The 20,360-nt window shown below is 42.4% G+C and overlaps 1 protein-coding gene across 8 annotated transcripts in view; it reads left to right on the top strand.

Annotated features, from left to right (window-relative positions):
* The window catches only part of atg13 (autophagy related 13), a 78,145-nt gene that overhangs the window by 6,958 nt on the left and 50,827 nt on the right, over positions 1–20,360 (top strand). For all 8 annotated transcript variants that reach the window (XM_033039192.1, XM_033039198.1, XM_033039194.1 and 5 more), the window contains 7 exons: positions 7,148–7,229; positions 8,488–8,568; positions 9,102–9,221; positions 14,267–14,313; positions 15,508–15,648; positions 16,471–16,511; positions 18,597–18,693. In XM_033039192.1, the coding sequence (XP_032895083.1) occupies positions 7,161–7,229; positions 8,488–8,568; positions 9,102–9,221; positions 14,267–14,313; positions 15,508–15,648; positions 16,471–16,511; positions 18,597–18,693 (596 nt within the window). In that variant the 5' untranslated portion in view covers positions 7,148–7,160. The remainder of the gene's footprint in view (positions 1–7,147; positions 7,230–8,487; positions 8,569–9,101; positions 9,222–14,266; positions 14,314–15,507; positions 15,649–16,470; positions 16,512–18,596; positions 18,694–20,360) is intronic.

The raw sequence follows: 20,360 nt of genomic DNA, 5'->3' as shown, positions 1-20,360 counted from the left end.
TGATGTTTTGTATCATCTTCTCAAGGGCAGAGGGGAAAATAGAAAAATGGTCCTTTATTATGTTGGCTGCTTTCCTGAGGAAGCTTGAGGTGTAGATAGTCAATAGAGGGGGTGAGTGGGAGGAACCTGATTTGTGTAAGTTTTACTTTATATAGGGACATTGTGCAGATCTCTTCAATTTCTTGTGGTCTTGGATAGAGCAGATGCCAAATCAAGTTGTGATGCATCCCAATAGGATGCTTTCTGTGGTGCATGTGCAGAAATCTGTAGAAATTGTGAGAGAAAAAAAAGTGCCATTGGAGATGAGCCAAATTTCCTTGGTCTTCTGAGGAACCAGAGGTATTGGTGTGCATTTTTAGCAATAGCGTCAATGTGGTTGGACCAAATTATTATTTATATTTACAGCATGGAACTTAAAACTCTTGACCATCACCACTTTGATTGATGCAGACTGGGCCATGTACTCCACCCCATTTCCTGAAGACATTGACTAGCACATCCATTTAGACGACATTGAGTGAATGGTCATTGTCTTGACACCATGTTACTATACTCTTTTATTTTCTTTCTCTACGCTGCCTTATTGTTCTAGATCCAATCCATTGCGATTTTGTCAGCTGCAAATTTATGTCATGTTTGAGCAGAATTTGACCGCACACTTATGAGTGTACAAGAAGTATAGTAAGGGGCTGAGAACACAGCCTTGCTGGGCACTGGAGTTGAGAATTATCATGGATGATGTTTTGTTGCCTATCCTTAATGTGTTCTGTAAGTCAGAAAGTCAAGGATGGAAATACAGAGCACGGGGGTTTCCAGAATTTGGAGAGGAGTTCAGTGGAAATGTGTTGAAGGTGGAGCTATAATCAACAACAAAAAAAGTCTAACATTGGTGTCCTTGTTATTAGTAAGATGATGTCTGTGGTTCTCGTGCAGCAGCGGGGAATTGCAGTGGAAGAAGGTTGGCTGGGAGACCGACATTGATTTATGCCATGACCATTCTCTCAATGCTCTTCATGACGGTCAATGTTAAGGACCACTAAATTGTTTTTATTTTGAACTGGGATGAAAGTGGTCCTCTTAAAGCAAGTGAAAACCTCAGAATGGAGTCGGGAGAGGTTAAAAATGTCTGTGAATACTACTGTCAGCAGGTCCATGCAGGTTTTCAGGACATGGCCGGGTCTTCAACCGGGCCAGTTGCTTTCTGCCAATTTACTCTCAGGAAGGCCTATCTGACCTCTGCGAGAGTGACCGTGGGTACTGGTGTTTGAGGTTATCGGGGCAGGTGATGTTATCCCATCTACCTTCAGTTGTCTGGTTCAGTATCTGTTACTCCCAGCTTTTTGTGTCTATCTTCGGTTTAAACCAGCTTTGCACTTCCTTCCAACATAGACCTTCAGTTCAAAATGAGTACAGATTGCAAGTTGGAGAGGGATGTGTTGTTGCCAACAATACTACCCAATTTTACTTTGTAGCATGCACACCATGCCACAATTGAACGGGTGTCCGTGCAGTTACTCTGGAACTGTTGCTTGGATAGGAATTTTCTCTTGGTGTTCTTTATGGCTTGCCAAAGATAATAAGTAGATTTCCTTTTCAGGTCGTGATTGCTCACCTTCCTTGGCATTCATTCGTCGGCATGCTTAAAGATGAAGTCTGCAATGGAAGTGACGTATTGATTTAGATTTCCTTGAATATGGACCAAACCACCAGCTCAAAGCAAATATAGGATTTCATCTTTTTTCTCAGATGGTCACATAAAGAGTTTCTGTCCCAGATTTTGTTTGGAATCAGGTAGAAGCACAGCCAAGTGATCAGATCTTACAAAATGCAGGCAGGACATACGTACATGGGCCCATATCTTCAAACTAATGGTATTAATAGTAGACTACGCATTGAATTCCAGCTTCTGATCCTGGCCACAACCTGTCCAAGTTCCCAATCCTGCTCCACTTACACAATGTTCGCATTCGCAATTCCCAGTGTCATAGTCATACAGCATGAAAACAGGCCCTTCGACTCAACTCGTCCATACCAACCAAGTTTTATAACTGAACTAGTCCCATTTAACTGTTTTTGGCACACTCTTATGGGCCTGTCCCACTTAAGCGATTTTTTTGGGCGACTACAGTCAACTGCCGCAAAATTTTCGGCAATAGTGGCGACAATTATTGCTGCGGTAGGTTGACGTAGGTGTTGTCATAGGTTGTCGTAGGTGAATTCCATTAAAACTATTTCCTGGCAATCTCCTAAAGAGTCGCCTAAGTGGGACAGGCCCATTAATCTTTCATATTAATGTACCTGTCTAAATGTCTTTTAAAAGTTGCCCTTGTATCCACCTCTACAACCTCCTCTGGCAGCTCATTCCCTATCAGTCTCTATGAAGAAATTGCACCTTGGGTCTCTTTGACATCTTTCCCCTCTCACCTTAAACATCTGCTATCTCATCTAGTTGGTCTACTCTGGGGGAAAAGACCGGCTATTTCTATGCCTCTCGTGATTTTATATACCTGTAAAGGTAACCCTCTCGGCTTCCTTCACTCCAGTCTGTTGACATCCTGGTGAGTCTTTTCTGCTACTTTTCCAGCTGATTGACTTCCTTCCAATAGTCCGGTAACCAGAACTGCTCACAATACTCCAAATATACTCCAGGTGTAGCGTGACAACCTAACTGCTGTACTCTATACAGTTACCATACCAAAAGCATTTTTTCAAAAGAAATGTGTTCTTGTATCCCTTGGTCTCTCGTCTCTCCATGGACCTAGCATTTACTCAGAAGGTCCTGCCCTGGTTTCACTTACCAAAATGTATCACCTCACACATGTCTGAGTTCAAAACCATTAGTCATTTCTTGGCTCACCTTCTAGCTGAATCCAAATCCTTATGTAAACATGGTTATGTGGCATTGAGGATGATGCCAGGTTTGGTAGTGAACACACCGACCCTCGCAGTGGGATGAACTCGCATCATATATTTTATTGACAGGAAGAAGAAAGTCCAGGACCGCTTGGGAGTGCTGTACCTTGCCATCAGGGCGCTTGTATTGTGGCGCTGGCGATCTCCCAGCAGCTCACTCCTGGTTAACCACAAAATGCTGGAGTAACTCAGCAGGACAGGCAGCATCTCTGGAGAGAGGGAATGGGTGACGTTTCGGGTCGAGACCCTTCTTTATTTCTGGTCTTAGAAGGAGGGAGAGTGGCGATCTCTGGCTTCTCCCTGCACTTCAACCTTGTCTCGAGAGGAGGCTTTGGCAGTTTCAGGTTTATTCTGGCAGATCAGCTTTGTGCTTGAAGAGGCTATCCTGGTGATTCGGTCTTTGCCTCTATGTGTGGGCGCAGTCCCTCGTTGACCATGGGCAGGAAGAGGCATTGGTGTGTTGGGATTTCCCAAGCAACTCGGTCTGGGCCTCAGTAGAGGTGCTGGCTATCTAGGGTTTCTTCCTGGCACCCCATTCTCAACCACACGGTGGTCTCGGGGGTGTCCCGGTGGCTCAGTCTTCCTCGAACCTGCAACAGGGGAACACAGCTAGCAGAGGGTCCTTCCTTGAATGCCTGGGTTTTATAAGGAGTAGGATGACAAGGTTCAGGTGGGCCAATCCTATGTCGTCCAATTGGACCCAGATGTTAACAATGATGCTGGGAATTGGCCTCTCCTGGCTTGTCAGCCAGTGATGGGGATCAGCGCGGCATCTGAGGCAGCGGGCACTGTCATAACAGCCTTCTTCGCTGTCCATTATAAGACCAATTTTGCTGTCTTCTGCAAATGTACAAACGATATTAACTACATTGTCATCCAAATCAAAGGTTTCAAAGGTATTTTATTGTCACGTGTACCAATTAAGGCACAGTGATATGCGGATTACCATACAGCCATACTAAAAAAGCAACAAGACACACAACGACATAAAAGTTAACACAAACATCCACCACAGCAGATTCCCCACATTCCTCACTGTGATGGAATGCAGTAAAGTCTAATCTTCTTCCCTCATTTTTCTCCCGTGTTTGGGGCATTTGAACCATCCGTCGGGGCGATGAAGCTCCCGCAGCTGGAGGTCGAAGCCCCCGCGTCGGGGCTTTTGAAGTTCCCGCAGCTTGGAGTTCCCGATGTCGGTCTCTGAACAGAGACCGCGGCTCCACAATGTTAAAATCCGCAGGCACCCACGGTAGAGCTCAGAGGTCGATCCCTGGCAAAGGGATCGCGAACTTCGTGATGTTAAGTCCTGCGGGCTTCCGCGGTGGAGCTCTCGAAGTCGGTCTCCAGCAAAGGCCACCAACTCATCAATGTTAGCTCGCAGTGCGGACGGAGATACATTACGGAAAAAAAAAAACGCATCTCCGTCGAGGTAATAGTTTTCCCCAACTCCCTCCCCCACCCCCATATAAAAAAGCTAAAGAACACTAAAAACACATATTAAAAAAACAACAAAGAAGAAAGGGACAGACAGACTGTTGGCGAGGCAGCCATTTATATAGATTACAAATAACACTGGACCCAGCACAAATCACTACAGCATACCACTGGGCGCAGGCCAGCAATCAGAAAAATAACCTCCAGTACCACTCTGCCTCCTTTCACCAAGCCACTTTTGAATCCATGTGGCTAGCCCACGATTTAACCTACCACGTGGTTCCTTGTCAAAGGCCTTGTTAAGTCTCTGTAGACAATGTTCACCTCCCTGCGGGTACACAATGCTGGAGTATCTCAGTGGGTCAGGGAGTATCTCTGGAGAACATGGCTAGGTGACATTTCGGGTCTGGACCTTTCTTCAGATTCTATTGACATTAACCAGCATCTGTAGTTCTTCATTTCACTACCACACTGCCCTTGCCAGTCCTCTTGGTGACATCTTCAAAAAAACAATCAAATTTGTGTCATGCGATTTCCCACAGATCTACCAGAAAGTCAATATACAATAGGTGCAGGAATAGGCCATTCGGCCCTTCGAGCCAACATCGCCATTCACTGTGATCGTGGCTGATCATCCACAATCAGTACCCCGTTCCTGCCTTATCCCCATATCCCTTGACTCCGCTATCTTTAAGAGCTCTATCTAACTGTCGAAGCAAATGGGGTCCAGGGTGAGCTGCCTAGTTAGACCGCTGTTTGGTATCAGTGTGAGCATTGCAGGAAGGATGCTGTTCTAATTGGAAGTCTGTGGTACACAACGGGGATTAATGCTGGGATCATTGTTGTTCATGATATATTTACAAGATGGATGTGAATGTAAAAGATATGATTTGTAAATTTACAGATGACCCAAAAATTGATTTTGTCGATTTCAAAGAAAACTATAAGGGTACAGCAGGATATTGATCAGATGGAAAGGTGAGTGGAACATTATCAGATGGAATTTAATTCAGATATATGTGAGGTGATATATTTTGGGATGCCAAGTGGAAGTAGAATATTAGGGCACTGAGGACTGTTAATGAACAGGTGGTCTTTGGGGGTTCGAGTTTCCTTAAAGTAGCAAAGCAGGTTGGAAAGGTGGTGGATTAGGTACACGGATTCAAATTAGTGTCATATACACCAAGGTGCAAATAAATTCTTTGGTCACCTGACACTCATAGAGCAAACAATATAAACACAACAATACGTTCAAAGCAGCAGAATAGTGTAAGATTGTAGAGCAATCTATGGTACTACAAAAAATATCGAATTGAATTGTATAATGTGTAGGAAAGAACTGCAGATGCTGGTTTAAATCGTAGACACAAAATGCTGGAGTAACTCAGCAGGACAGGCAGCATCACAGGAGAGAAGGAATGGATGACGTTTCGGGTCGAGACCCCCCCCCCCCCTCCCCCCATTCGTAACAAGGACAGAGTCCCCCTTGTCCTCACTTTCCACCCCATCAGTCGTTGCATTCAGCATATAATCCTCCGACATTTTTGCTACTCCCCTGAGTGACATCAGTCTGAAGAAGGGTCTCAACCCGAAACGTCACCCATTCCTTCTCTCCAGAGATGCTGCCTGTCCCGCTCAGTTACTCCAGCATTTTGTGTCTACCTTTGAAGTGTATAATAACAGATAACCAATTGACATCGCTGTTTGGCATTTTACCTCACTATTTTCATCTTGGTTTCCTTCAGACTTAAACATTTAACATGTAAGTATAGAAATGAAGTAATAGAGAAATCTAAACAATTATTATTTTCTATGATTTCAATTATGCATCAGTCATCAAGCCATTTGAACAGCTGAGTGAAACATAAAATGAAAAGCATGCTTTCTCCAAAGGGGTAATGCCAGGTTTCTTGCACCTATGCATAAAGAGGTTTACCATAATGCTGCCTGGATTGGAAGGATTAGCTATAAGGAGAGCAAACTTAGATTGTTTTCTCTGGAATGTATGAGGCTGAAGGGAGAAGTATGTAAAACTAAGAGAGGTATGAATAAAGTAAGACAATTCGGACCTATTTCCCAGGGCGGAAATGTCAATGACTAGAGGGCATAGCTTGAAGGCGAGAAGAGCCAAGTTGAGTCGTGCAATTTTTTTTTTTACACAGAATCTTGCGTGCCTGGAACGCATTGCCAGGGCTGGTAGTAGAGGGTGATACAATAATGCTATTTAAGCGGCTTTTGAATAGGCATGTGGATATGCAGGGGATGGATGGTTATGAATTACGTTCAGGCAGAAGGAATTAGATTAATCTGGCATCATGTTCGAAGGGCTTGTTCCTGTGCTGCACTGTTTGTTCTATGTTCTAAACAACTGGAGGGTTTTGAGATGGAGCAAGAACAACTTAGTATTTTGCATGTAAAGATTTCTAAGCTGAATATTAAAATTGCATACATTTATACCTGTAGGATCTACAACCATCAATATTAGTTATTTATATAATATTTTGTCTCTGTAATTTTTTTTCGTCATGAACTATCTGTATATCAGCGAGCATTATACAGATGAGTTTCAGTTATCGTGGCTCTGCGCTGAGCAAAAGCACTCTCCAGCTCCTAGATTACCAATGAGAAACATTTAGAGGAAGTAATAATGAGCCTAATTTTCCCCCTGATGTGGAGAGGCTGAAGGTTTTAAACTTTGGTGAGCTGGCTAATGGAAACTTGCCATTTTTCAAAACCACTGCAGTTTTCCCAGGGTTTTTACATGCACAATTTAATTGAATCTTTTCTGTTTTAACTTCAGATTTTTTTCCACCATGGATGGCGAGCTGAGTCCTCAGGATAAAAAGGACCTGGATAAATTTATTAAATTCTTTGCCCTGAAGGTACAAATAAAATATTCTTTATCAATGCTTGCAGAGATGTGGTGACAATTTTCACAGTTTAAACAAGAACCTGTACTTGGTGTATAGATTGAGTTGGATAATGAAAACGTTGCCTGCAGCTATGAATCTGGCTAGTAAATGCTCGCTTTCCTAGCAATATTAAGCAGTGTGTCACAATATTCTTTTCTAATTGTAACCTTCTGTCACCAATCTGTCTCATGCATTCCAGACCGCATCTTTTCCATACCTACACCATGCGATGCACTCTTGAGAACTTTTGGATCAATGGAATTTCCTTCATCTCACACTTTGTTCATTGTGGCCATTTTATATTGCACTTTGTGGATTTGTTATATAAGGAAGACTTGTTTAAAGTCATAAACTTTCATGCAATCAAGATATTCCAAAATGAATTGCAACCAATAGAGTGAAAATAAAACAAATGCAGATGCTGGAAATCTAACGCAAAAATAGAAAATGCTGGAAACACTCTGAGGTCATGCCGCATCTGTGGGAAAAGAAACAGTGTCAAATTTTCCCACTTGGAAATACTCTGAGTTCTGGCCTGCTGTGTATTTCCAGCATTTTCTTTTTGTTGTTTATGATGTCCAACAGAGAACTTCTGAAATTAATTTACTATTATTTAAAAGGAAATAGCAGTCAATTTGAATGCACTGAGATCCCACAAATGGCAATGTGTGACACTCAGTCACACGACAATCTGTGTTTTGATTTTGTTCATTAAGGAATAAATATTGGCCTGAACAAAACAAAAAAGCATTGCATCAGCTGCTTAGCTCCAGGCGGTAGTGTGACAAGCTGAAAAGCTTCCCTTCCATAAATTGATAGTCGCCAGGCAATCTTCATGTGGAACGAGTGCATTGAAAACTGTAGCACCTATGTACTTAAAAAACAACTTGTTGGTTTTGTTTGAAATTTAGTTTGTGGAGAAGCAGAGTGGAAAGTAATACTCTTATTTTAATTCTACTCTCTCCATTTATAGTTGATTTCTGCTAGAATCAAAGTTGTAAAATTTCACTTCTGAATGATTGCAACAAAAATTAGATTAATAAATAACATTAAAGGGCTTTGCTGCTGTAAATGGAAGCAAATGGACTATGGTGTCTTATTTCAATTATTCTGGAATCAGATGGGGAAAATGGAGCTGTGGGCAAGATCCAACTTGCTGAATGACAGAGGCCATAGAATCCACTGCTCCTTCAATATCTTATGCTTTTAACAACATTATATTTTTCAGACAGTTCAGGTAATTGTACAAGCACGTCTTGGAGAAAAGATTTGCACCCGTTCAAGCTCTTCTCCCACAGGCTCAGACTGGGTAAGAAAACTTGCCCTATATCATAAATATTTCCCTTGGATGCTAACTGTTGCAAAGTTGTGTTTCATAGATTTCAACTACTCTTACCTCTATGTCCTGATGCATGGTTCTGACCCAAAATGTCAACCATTCCTTTCCCTCACAGATGCTACTTGACCTGCTGAGTTCCTCCAGCAAATTGTTTGTTACCCCTGTGCAAACTCTATATATCTAGGCTGATGATTTTGGCAAGCGACTGGTTTGCTTTGTAGAAATGGTTGAACAGCCAAGATGTTTTCATCCAGAATTGGCACTTTATGCTGAATGAAGTATTTCACTGAAAGTAATTACCTATATCAGAAGAATACTTTATGTATGGTTAACAGAGAGTAGATTGCTACTAAATATTCATATTCAAAAAAATATATAACATTTGATGGTAGTGAAAGCCCTAAATTCATCAACCCCTACTTGAATGAATATGAAGATGCTATAATAATCTTATTCGTATATAATTCAGTTGATGGAAAATAGCACTGTACTACCTATTTCAGTTTAACCTTGCAATAAAGGATATCCCTGAAGTTACCCATGAGGCAAAGAAAGCATTGGCGGGGCAACTTCCAGGAATTGGACGGTCGATGTGTGTGGAAATTTCGCTGAAGACATCTGAGGTACGGTTTGTAGTTTAATTTTATCATTGCATGTCAATATTTGTATACTCTCTGTATCTTCTTAACTTTTTTGCATAATGCTCTAATGATATTAATTGATGAAAAGGATCAACACGGAGGTCTAATTCGATTATGTAGCAACTTCAAATAATCTGAGGAAGGAGGGAGCTTGCATTTCATGTTGGCAGACCGTAGAAGTTTCTTACCAATAACAGCTGCAATTCCTGGAGCTTTGCAAGGGCTAAGTTTTCACTGGCCTGCTTGCCTTTTGCTATAAATAAAATACCACTAAGATTTGCTTTCACCACTGGCTTAAAGGTGCTGAATCATTATGCCTGAAAATACAGTTGCCAAATAACATTTTGTATTTACTGTCGCTATACAATCATCAATCTTGTATATCCTGTCTCCCTGACAACTCTGGAGAAACTGCATTGATTTCTTTGTGAGCTGATTGTACCCTGTGAGGACTGTCTATATCGTTCAACCTCATCTTTGAATGTTCTGATTTGCAGCACTGATACATACTGCAGTGGAACAGCTGGCTAAGTAATCAGTTTGTTGAATTTGATGCATTTGACTCTTCAGCTGTTCAATGGGTTGACAGTGCACTTGAGGTCATGAAATAATTGATATTTTTACCTTAGCTAGCCCGCAAACAAGTCTCCAAATGACGGATTAGAAACAGAAATCGTATAATTTACGGAATGACAAATTAAACAATAATATAGTACTTTTTTTTTTTTTAATGTGTATCAAGCATTAAAAGACAATAGGACAGAGATAAAATTAAGCCTGATTTACTGAAGGATAAAGACAAAAAAAACATTCATGTCAGCTAAAACTGGAACATGGAAACTAAACTAGTCCAAGAGTCATACTGATTCTTTCCATAAACCAGCTACTTGCCAACCATTGATAATTTTTTTTCTAGCCAGTTCCTTTCTCGCCCTCTAATTTCCTCAGATCTCCCAACAACGCCACAAATTCTTTGAAATGCTATTGCTAGATGGAGGGACATGGGTGAAAGGGGGTAGGGGAATGGAAAGATGAGTTTTATAAAAGGGAACTGGGGACTTGGGAGCGGTGGAAGATGAGGAGAAGGCGAGCGGAACACCCATTGACACCCAAATCCCTCCCACTGGCTTTACATTTCACCACTCCTCTTCGTTCCTTATCTGATACTCTGCTGACTCATTTTTACCTCTAACCTTATCACTATCTCCATTCATCTTCCAATTACACCATCACTCACCTGCATCCACCTTTCAATTGCCGGGCTTTTAGCCACCCACCCAAATCCATCAGTCTGAAGAAGGGCCCCGACCCGAAACATAATTTGTCCATTTCCCTCCACTGATGCTGCCTGACCCTATTGAGTTCTTAGAATACCTTGCTTCAAACAGATTTTTTTTTTAATGTATATCATGTGAATTTTGGTTTTATCAGTTGAAGAATGTAGCATAAAAGTAATTGCATTACAGCATAAAACATAAGATTTGGCATAGATAGAGTACCAAGAGGAACTTTAATGGAGTTACTAAAAAATCGTGACTATTTTTACCGCGCAAATGGAAACAAAAAATTCCAATGGCAGATGAGGCAAATTTAGGTTAAAAACAACAGTTGACCCGGCGAGCCATTTTTTTACACATGATGAATTGCGATCTGAAATGAATTATCTGAAAGGGTGGAAGAAAATAATTAAGTGATCACTTTCAAAAGTTTGGCAAATATTTTAAAGGATGAATTTAAAGGTGACACAGGGAGGATCCCATTGAATAGTTTCACCAAAGAAATGGCACAAGGTGAAAGGTTGAATAGTTTCAACGTCTTAAATTTCATGAACATCTTGGCTATAAGTGCTTAAAAACTTGACAAAGGTTTTTTATTACATCTATGACTCTGACCAGTAATATCTCATGTTGCCCTGGGATGACAAGTCTGGAATCCATTCAGGACGAAACTAACTAGCCAATTTTGTGTGGCTGTCTAATAGTAGTAAAGTGTCAGTTGACGTGACTCACGTGCCTTTACGGCAGTTACCCAACAACAATCTGTTTATGCCTGACCTCAATTCAGTTTACATTGGAATTTGAGCTGCTTACCTCAGATTAGCCTGAACCAGACAGTATCAGAAAGAAAATACTTCTCTTTGTATTTCTACTTTACACACAAGAAGGTGGATATATGCTGCTCCAGGTCTTTATTTATGGAAGCATCCTTGTCCCGAACCATCTTCCCTTTCTGATTGCCAGATGTAATTGTCGCTGCAAGCTGTTTTTTTCCCTCTTCACTATTTGCTCTAGAGGTGGCTCATTTAATCATATCAGAGAGCAGTTGAGAGTCGTCATTCATTTATAAGTTACTGCCCCTCAGTTTGTTGTGAAAGAGTGAGGTAGTTTTTCTGATGATTCCATATTTCATAAGTATTCACACCTTTTCTGACATAACAGAACAATAGCGAATGCCTTGTAAGGAATGATGATAAAGCACACACACTAAAATCCTATACTTCCAGCGGCGGAAGTCCACAGGAACTGGAGGACAGATGTGTGCTGCATCCGTTCCTGTCAGAAACCAGCACCACTGCGTCGCTAATGTTTTCCACGATGATGAATGAATTAATGCTTATGGGAGTGGAGAATATTGAAGGTATAAACACCTACGGACCAAAGGAATTTCTTTTTAGGACGAAGTGGACATTAACACATACACCTCATCCGTTTTGGACTACATCAAATTCTGCACCGACAACGTCACAACCCACAAACAAATAGAGACCTTCCCTAATCAGAAGCCGTGGATGAGCAGAGAGGTCAGACTCTTGCTGAAGGCTCGCGATGCCGCTTTTAGATCCGGCGACGCTGAGGGATACAGCTCATCCAGGGCCAACCTGAAAAAGGGAATCAGGAGCGCAAAACTCAAACACAAACGGCAGTTCGAGAAGCATTTTCAAAACAACTTCGACCCCAGACGCATGTGGCAAGGCATCAAGTCCATTGCCGACTACAATAAAGTTAACACCCCCCCCCCCCCCCCCCAGACAACGCCTCCCTTCCTGATGAGCTAAACTACTTCTATGCTTGTTTTGACCGGGACAACAAAACACCAGCCATCAAAGCTGCCCCACCCCCCCCAACGAACAACCCCTCAGTCTCTCCACTTCTGCTGTACAAGGCGCACTGAGCAAAGTGAATGAGCACAAAGCTGCCGGCCCCAACGGCATCCCCGGGCGTGTGCTCGGGGCATGTGCTGGACAACTATCCCTGGTCTTCACTGACATTTTCAATCTGTCACTGGCCCAGGGTGTCGTCCCTACTTGCCTCAAGACCTCAACCATTGTGCCAGTGCCCAAACAGTCAGCTTCAGGGAGTCTCAACGACTTCCGCCCAGTGGCATTCACCCCCGTCATCGCGAAGTGCTTTGAGCAGCTGATCTTGGCTCACCTCAAAGCCAGCCTCCCCCCCCACACTGGACCCCCATCAGTTTGCCTACCGGCCCAACAGGTCTACAGAGGACGCCATATCTGCGGCCCTACACTCTGCCCTGACCCACCTGGACAACAACAACTCCTACATCAGGTTGTCGTTCATCGACTTCAGCTCCGCATTTAATACTGTCATCCCCGCCAGCTTGATCACCAAACTCAGCGGACTTGGCATCACCACCTCCCTCTGCAATTGGACACTGGATTTCCTCACCAACAGAGACCACAGTCTGTTAGGATCAACAACCTCACCTCCTCCACTCTAACACTGAACACCGGCATGCCACAAGGCTGTGTGCTCAGCTCTCTCCTCTACTCCCTCTTCACCCATGACTGTGTCCCTAAGTATGGCTCCAACACCATCATAAAATTTGCCGATGACACCACGGTGGTAGGACTGATCGCGGACAACAAGGAATCAGCCTATAGGGAGGAGGTCCAGAACCTGGCAGCCTGGTGCACCAATAATAACCTCGTCCTCAACTCTAAGAAGACGAAGGAAATCATCGTTGACTTCAGGAAGACCAGAGGTGGCAGACATACACCCATCCACATAAACGGGACTGAGGTGGAGCGCGTCTCCAACTACAAATTCCTCGGGGTACACATCTCAGAGGATCTGTCCTGGTACCTCAATACCACCAAACTGATCAAAAAGGCGCAGCAGCGCCTTTACTTTCTGAGGAGGCTTAAGAAAACTCACCTGTCCCCCCAGATCCTGTCCAACTTCTACCGCTGTACCATCTAAAGCATCCTGACCACCTGCTTCACGGTATGGTACAGCAGCTGCACCACAGCTGACAGGAAGGCATTGCAACGGGTGGTGAAAACCGCTCAGCACATCATCGGTGCCCCGCTCCCTGCCATGGATGCCCTCCACCACAAACGGTGTCTGAGACGGGCCGGGAAAATCATCAAGGACCCCTCTCACCCTAACCATGGACTATTTGCCCTCCTCCCATCAGGGAGGCGGTACAGGAGCCTCGGGTCTCGCACAAGCAGGCTGAGGAACAGCTTTTTCAATAACACCATTACACTGCTGAACTCACAGTCCCGTCGCTAGCTATCTTTAGACTCTCCCATTTGTATACATTTATTTGCCTATGTACTAGTTTAATTCATCCACAGTCCACACATTGTTAACCAGTATTTTTATTTCTACTATCTTGCACTATGACCAGACGCTAAACTGCATTTCGTTGTACCTGTACTCGTATTTGTGCAATGACAATAAAGTTGAATTGAATACAACAACATTTTATTTTTTTTCATCTTGTCATATTTTGATTACTTATTTTGAACCATGCTGTTGCAAGTCAACATTATACTGAAGCAAAAAAGAAAAATGACAAAGTGAGACAGTAATTACCAGTCAGTAATAGTTAAAGTAAGATTAGTGTACTTACAATCTAGTACATATAATGAAGGATATGATGTTGGTATGTAAAATGAGTCCCTGCCACTTCTGCTCAGAAATGTTAGCCATAAATGTTAATGTCTGTTAAAACTCCGAATTGTTTGAAAACGTGTCACTTCCCCTTTCTTTTTATTCCAGGGAGATTCTATGGAGTTGGAAACATGGTGTTTGGAAATGAGTGAAAAGTAAGTTCATTCTTTGAGAATTAAAAATTGAAAGCAAAACCATCTTATCTTGGTAAATCAAAGGGAATTTGAGAACAAGCTTTGCTTTCCTAAATCATCCTGGAGCTTCAAAATATTGGAGTGGTAAAGAGTTGTCTTGCATTAGCATGTATGGTGGGTACTTGATTAAAATCCTGATGGGAAGATTGTTGCTGTTTCAAATAACACTGTTTTCAACTACCGTATTTTCCCGGAGTCAAAGACGCACCTGCGTCGAAGACGCACCCCCATTTTGAGTTGCTAAATTTTGAAAAAAGATTGGTGGGACAGGATCAAGGGGTTGGTTTACTCAGTAGAAAGGAAGATGTGAAACTCCTTCAAGGAGGCAATGGCGACCGGGGAGTCACCATCTTCGCCTGTCCCACAATGCACTGTGCGGTTCAGGTCTGAGGGATGGGGATTTCCTGGCTCAGGGAGATCACATAACAGAGAGAGAGAGAGAGCCTGGGACGGAGCAGCCAGACTTCTGCCCAGTAGCTACCCGCCAACCACCACCTCCACCGGTTGCGCCTGTGCCGAAGGATACCGTGGCTGACGGGCGGGCAGAAGGCGCTGAGGTGGCGGCCGGTTCCGCTATCCGGTCCCGGCGGCTGCATAGTGGAACACCCGAGCTACTTCCCTCCCCGGCCTCAATGCGGTGGCTCTGCGTCCAGAGCTCCGCGACAGCAGTGAGTGAGTGAGTTGCTGTCATGATCCCCGACCCCCTCCTTCTCAATGCTCCTCGCAGCTTTACCCCTGGCGGCCCAGCCAAGTTTGCTACTTTGTGCAGCCCAGGCCGTGTTGACCCGGGCCAGACTCCCACATTCTGTGAAAGGAATTCTACCCCTTTCTCCCCCCCCCCCCCCAGCAGTGCTGTCATTTTACAGCCGCTTCCCACAGTTCCAGGGTCGAAGGCGTGGCAGATTCTGCAGAACAGTCACTACACGAGTGACATTGCTCGGCCAACCACTCCAAGTCAACCTTTCTTGGCTAACAACCTAACCTTCAGCCTCCAAGACGCAGGTACATTTTCGGGCCTTATTTTAGGGTAAAAAATAGCGTCTTCGACAATGGGAAATACGGTACTTTATCCCTAATGTCAAATGAAATGGAAATGCGGAGTCTGTTTTGAGGTAACTTGTTTCTCCAACAATGATGATCTTTTGTTTTACTCAGGTGTGATAAAGAAATTAAGGTTTCCTACACTGTCTACAACAGATTGTCATTGCTGTTGAAATCACTCCTTGCAATCACAAGAGTGACACCTGCATACAAACTATCCAGAAAACAAGGACATGACTATGTAATCTTGTACAGGTAAAAGGCCATTTCCCAGCTACTTCTAGTGTTCTAATTTTGTTATTTTCTTCAAACAGTATGTTGGTGAGGTTTGACATTTTCACTCAAAGGGTGAAATGACTGTGCTAAATGTATGGATATATGATTTACTTATAATAATCCATCCCCATGAGGTAGTAAGACTCATTTGAAGCTCATCATAATAAATGGATGACTTGCTAAGCCACTTTAGATGAAAGCAAATTCCATGTGACATTGAAATTGCACCTAAACTAAGATAGTGTTTAAAATAAACCGAATCTAATGAATCAATGGATATTTACAACAATCCAACTGCTTAATAATCATTTTACCATTGCAAGTATCTCCAAATCATGTGAGAGGATTTAAACCGGTCTTTAATGGATTATTATAAAACCTAAAGAAGGGTCTCGACCCAAAACGTCACCCATTCCTTCTCTCCAGAGATGCTGCCTGTCCTGCTTATTTACTTCAGCATTTGTGTCTATCTTCGGTTTAAAAGGGCATCTGCAGTTCCTTCCTACACATTATAAAAACAAGCTTTAGTATTATTCTGCCACCTACTGCCATCTCCAAACTTTTTTTGAATAATTTTCCCTAACATTTATTTATTTTAATTTTGTTTTTGCTAATCTACTGAATTTATGGCAATTATTTCCCTCAATTTAAATTTGCACAAAATCTGTTATGGTATGCTTTGGATTTGAAATCATTACAAATGATTCAAATTTTCTGAACTTATCCAATTATTTTAAGGTATGGTCATTAATTATATTTTACTTGAATATTTGAGATTTTGTTTTGTTTTCAATTTTGCAGGATATATTTTGGAGAAGTACAGCTGAATGGCCTGGGTGAAGGTTTGTTTGTAAATTTTGTATCCATTCTTCTCGATCTTGCTATTTATGCCTAATTGGGAATTGCAAAACATATTTTAGAACATGAAGAATCCTTAACGTCATGATAATAAGCCAGCCTAAGGTTAAATTTGGTGCAGATTTCTCAGTCACTTGAAGAAATATGCTCAGATTGTCTCCAGTCTTTACCATGAATACTCATTCTGTGGGGCTTTGTCCAGTACAATCCACCAAAGCAGGCCAATAGTTCTTTAACCACCTTGGCATCATTGCAATTGTGCATGAAACCACAGAAGCCTGAATTCATCTGTGCTTTCTTAAGAAATAGGATCAAGTAGTGACTAGGTGATGTTTTGGGTCGACACCCTTCAGACTGGGTCTGAAGAAGGGTTTCGACCCAAAACGTCACCCATTCTTTTTCTCTAGAGATACTGCCTGTCCCGCTGAGTTACTCAAGCTTTTTGTGTCTATCTTAGATATTAACCAGCAGCTGCAGTTCCTTCCTCACAAGTAGGGATTATCTAGCCCAGGGGTGGGGAACATTTTCATGTTGGAATGCCGCATTAAGTTAGCTGTAATTTAATAAGGCCGCTTCCAAGAAACTTCAATTAGATTTACTTCAAAATGTACATTATTTTGTAAAAATCTAACTGTCCGAGTCGTGGCGCCATCGAGTGTGGCAGCCTCGCCAGCAGCTATCTGTCCTTTCATCCTCTTTGTTATTTTTAGTCTGTCTAAAGGTTTGTTTTTGGAGGTCTTTTAGTCTTTTTATGTGGGGGGTGGGGGGGGGGGGGGTTTACGGGGGAAACTGTTTTTCTCAGTCACTACCTGGTCGAGGATGCATCTTTCCTCCAAGTCGCATCTTCGCCCCCTCCTCGTGGCCTACCATCTGGATTGGCGCGGCCTTTCCTGCCGGAGACCGGCCAGAGCTGCAGCTTCAGCAGCGGCGCAGCACTGAATCGCGGAGCGAGCGATGCCTTACCGGGATCGCCATGTTGGAGCTCTGGGGGCCTGCTGACTTTAACACCGTGGAGCTGTTTGTGGAGCTTCCAGCAGCGGGCGGACTCTAACATCGCAGAGCCTGGGATCTTTCGCCGAGGACCGCTAGCATTGTATCTCCGCCCAGCTCGGCCTGTGGACTTCGGGAGCCGCGGTCTCCGGTAGGAAGAGGCCGATCCGGAACTCCAGGCCGCTGAGAGTGTTCTTCCGTTCCGACGTCGGATCTCCATCATCCCGGCGAGAGAGCTTGAAACATCGGGCTGCCTTTGCAGCGACTGCGGAGGACTTGATAGACCCCGACCACGGGTGAACAAGAGGAAGAGGACTGAACTTTGTTGCCTTCCCTCACCGTGGGAAACGTTGATTTCGCTGTGGGGATGTTTTTTATGTTTTATGTTAAATTCTATAGTGTTATGTTTATCTTATTTGTGTGCTGCATGTCAAATTTCACTGCACCAATTGGTGTATTTGACAATGTCCTTTGTCCTTTGACTATGTACTAACTTCAAGAAAATTAAAATGTTTGTTAATTCTAAAGTTAACTAACCTTTTAATTACTTTGTTGTGACTGCTTTCTAGAGTCGCATTAGAACTAAATCATGAGCATAACAGGTGTTAAAATAGCCCTCATGACTTACTAATGTTTTAATTGTGGCCATCAGTCGGGGAGGATTATTTCATTGAATCTTCTTTTACTCTTTGGTATTTGAAATACATTCATTTTAAGATTAAAATAAAAATTAATAAAAGACGAACAAAAACTTCTAAATAAAAATAAAAGGATTTGTTCTACAAAATTTGGATTCATTCAAAAGACCGCACTTAATGGCCTAGAAGGCCGCAGGTTCCCCACCCCTGATCTAGCCCTTTGAACGTAGCTCCACCATTCATTGAGATTATGGCTAATCTTCAATCTCAGTAACATATTCCAGTATTATCTTCAAAACCCCTGATTCCCTTGATGTTCCGAAGCAAAAACTGAAACGCACGTGTCATAGTGACTGCACGTTGTACTCTATGTAAGAAATTTAGTTCCACTTGTCTCAGTGAATTATATCACTGATGTCTCTCTCCCTCACTTTCTTGTAGGTTTTCAGACTGTACGGGTTGGAATGGTTGGAACTCCCGTTGGCACTATTACCCTGTCTTGTGCTTACAGAACTAACCTGGCTTTCATGTCTGGCAGGTAAAGTCTAATACTATCTTGTACTGATGGAGCTGGCATAAGAAAAGTTAGGATAAATCTTACCTAGCACACAGCCAACAATGGCCTATTTCCTTTTTCATCATTACTTTTTTGCATATCTTTCATTCATTTGTTCTATATCTCTACATCACCATCTATATCTCTCGTTTTCTTTTCCCCTGACTCTCGGTCTGAAGAAGGGTCTTGACTGAAACGTTTCCTATTCCTTTTCTCCTGGGATGCTGCCTGACCCGCTGAGTTACTCCAGCTTTTTGTGTCTATCTTCGGTTTAAACCAGCATCTGCAGTTCCTTCCTACACATAAATCAATTTGAATATGGTTTTGCAATTCTTAATCTTTTTGGAATATTGATAAGGGGTTAGATGATTGCATCCAATGTTTATGTTTAAATTGCAATGAAACCTATTATGGTTATGTAGTGAAATTAAAATGCTTTTAAGAATGACCATTTAACTTTCCCAATCAAATAAGGTGGTGCAATGCTGAGTGCTTATGAGTGCTTGTGAACACAACCAGTCATGGTTGTTGCTACTGAAGAAGCACTTTGTTCTCCATTGTCACCCCATCTAATGTTGAATAAATTGATGCTGTTTGCACGAATGAGCAGTGACTGGGGTAAAAAAAAAATCTGCACCACTGTTTGCTCCTGGTGGAACTCTACCTCAAAATGTTACAGTATGTCACCTTAAGTTGTAAGAAAGGGGAACTAAAATTAGGTCAGCATTAACTCTGGGAATCTGCTGTCGGGTGTTGAGCAGCATCCATAAGCCTATTCCTTTGATTGGAGATTGCATGAAAAGAAGGTAAGAATGAGCTGTTAGATTTTTATTATGATGTATTTAAAATAATCTAAGATTCACTTTAAGTGTATTTAGTTCAAATGTTTTATCAAAAATGTCACTTTAATTTTCTCTTCCTGTTTTAATTGTTTTTATATGTTTCCAAGTGTCAATGACACACAGTGGCATTGGAAACCACAACAGTTTTGTCAGATGGTGAGGATGAAGCTACAGTTTTATTGCTTATCAAGGAGATTCAAATTAGTGTCATGGCCATTGCTTATTTTGACTTTACCACATCACCCACTTACATCAATTAAACCCCCATCATCATCAAAATCTTGCCACAGTGCAAATCTCATAGCCATTTTGCAGAAAAAAATGAACATTAATTTGTGTGATCTGCCTGATTGCTCAAGTGTATTGCACGATAAATCTATGATTTTTAATATACTTTAGTGTCTTGTATTTACAAAACAGGTCGTGTGAGAAGTGTTCACATTTAATAGTGAAGACGATCTTGGACTCTTCTTCAACTTCTGTTTCAGTTTGGTGCAGGATCATGAACCTTCAGTGTGCATGAAATCTATTTGCAATCACAGTTCTGGATCATTTATTTATGTGCAAGCCATACAGTGGGTCAATACGTACTATTTGACAAATAGTTGACAGATGAACAAGTGCAGTATTAGTGGAAGATTACTAATTGATTGGGGAGAAGATGGCAGTGAGGTGATTTGAGCAGGTTTGTTGAGGGGATGGGGTGGGGAGGGGAAGAGGAGGTTTGCTGCAAATAATGTGAACAAGATGGGGAGGAAGTCAGTAGAAAATGGTGCAGTCATAGGTGGAGTTGGGAAGGGAAATCAG

This window comes from Amblyraja radiata, chromosome 20 (genome assembly GCF_010909765.2).
Source record: "Amblyraja radiata isolate CabotCenter1 chromosome 20, sAmbRad1.1.pri, whole genome shotgun sequence".
NCBI classification, from domain to species: domain Eukaryota; kingdom Metazoa; phylum Chordata; class Chondrichthyes; order Rajiformes; family Rajidae; genus Amblyraja; species Amblyraja radiata.
The sequence above is the reverse complement of the archived record's forward strand: the minus strand, read 5'-3'. Positions and strand labels throughout refer to the sequence as shown.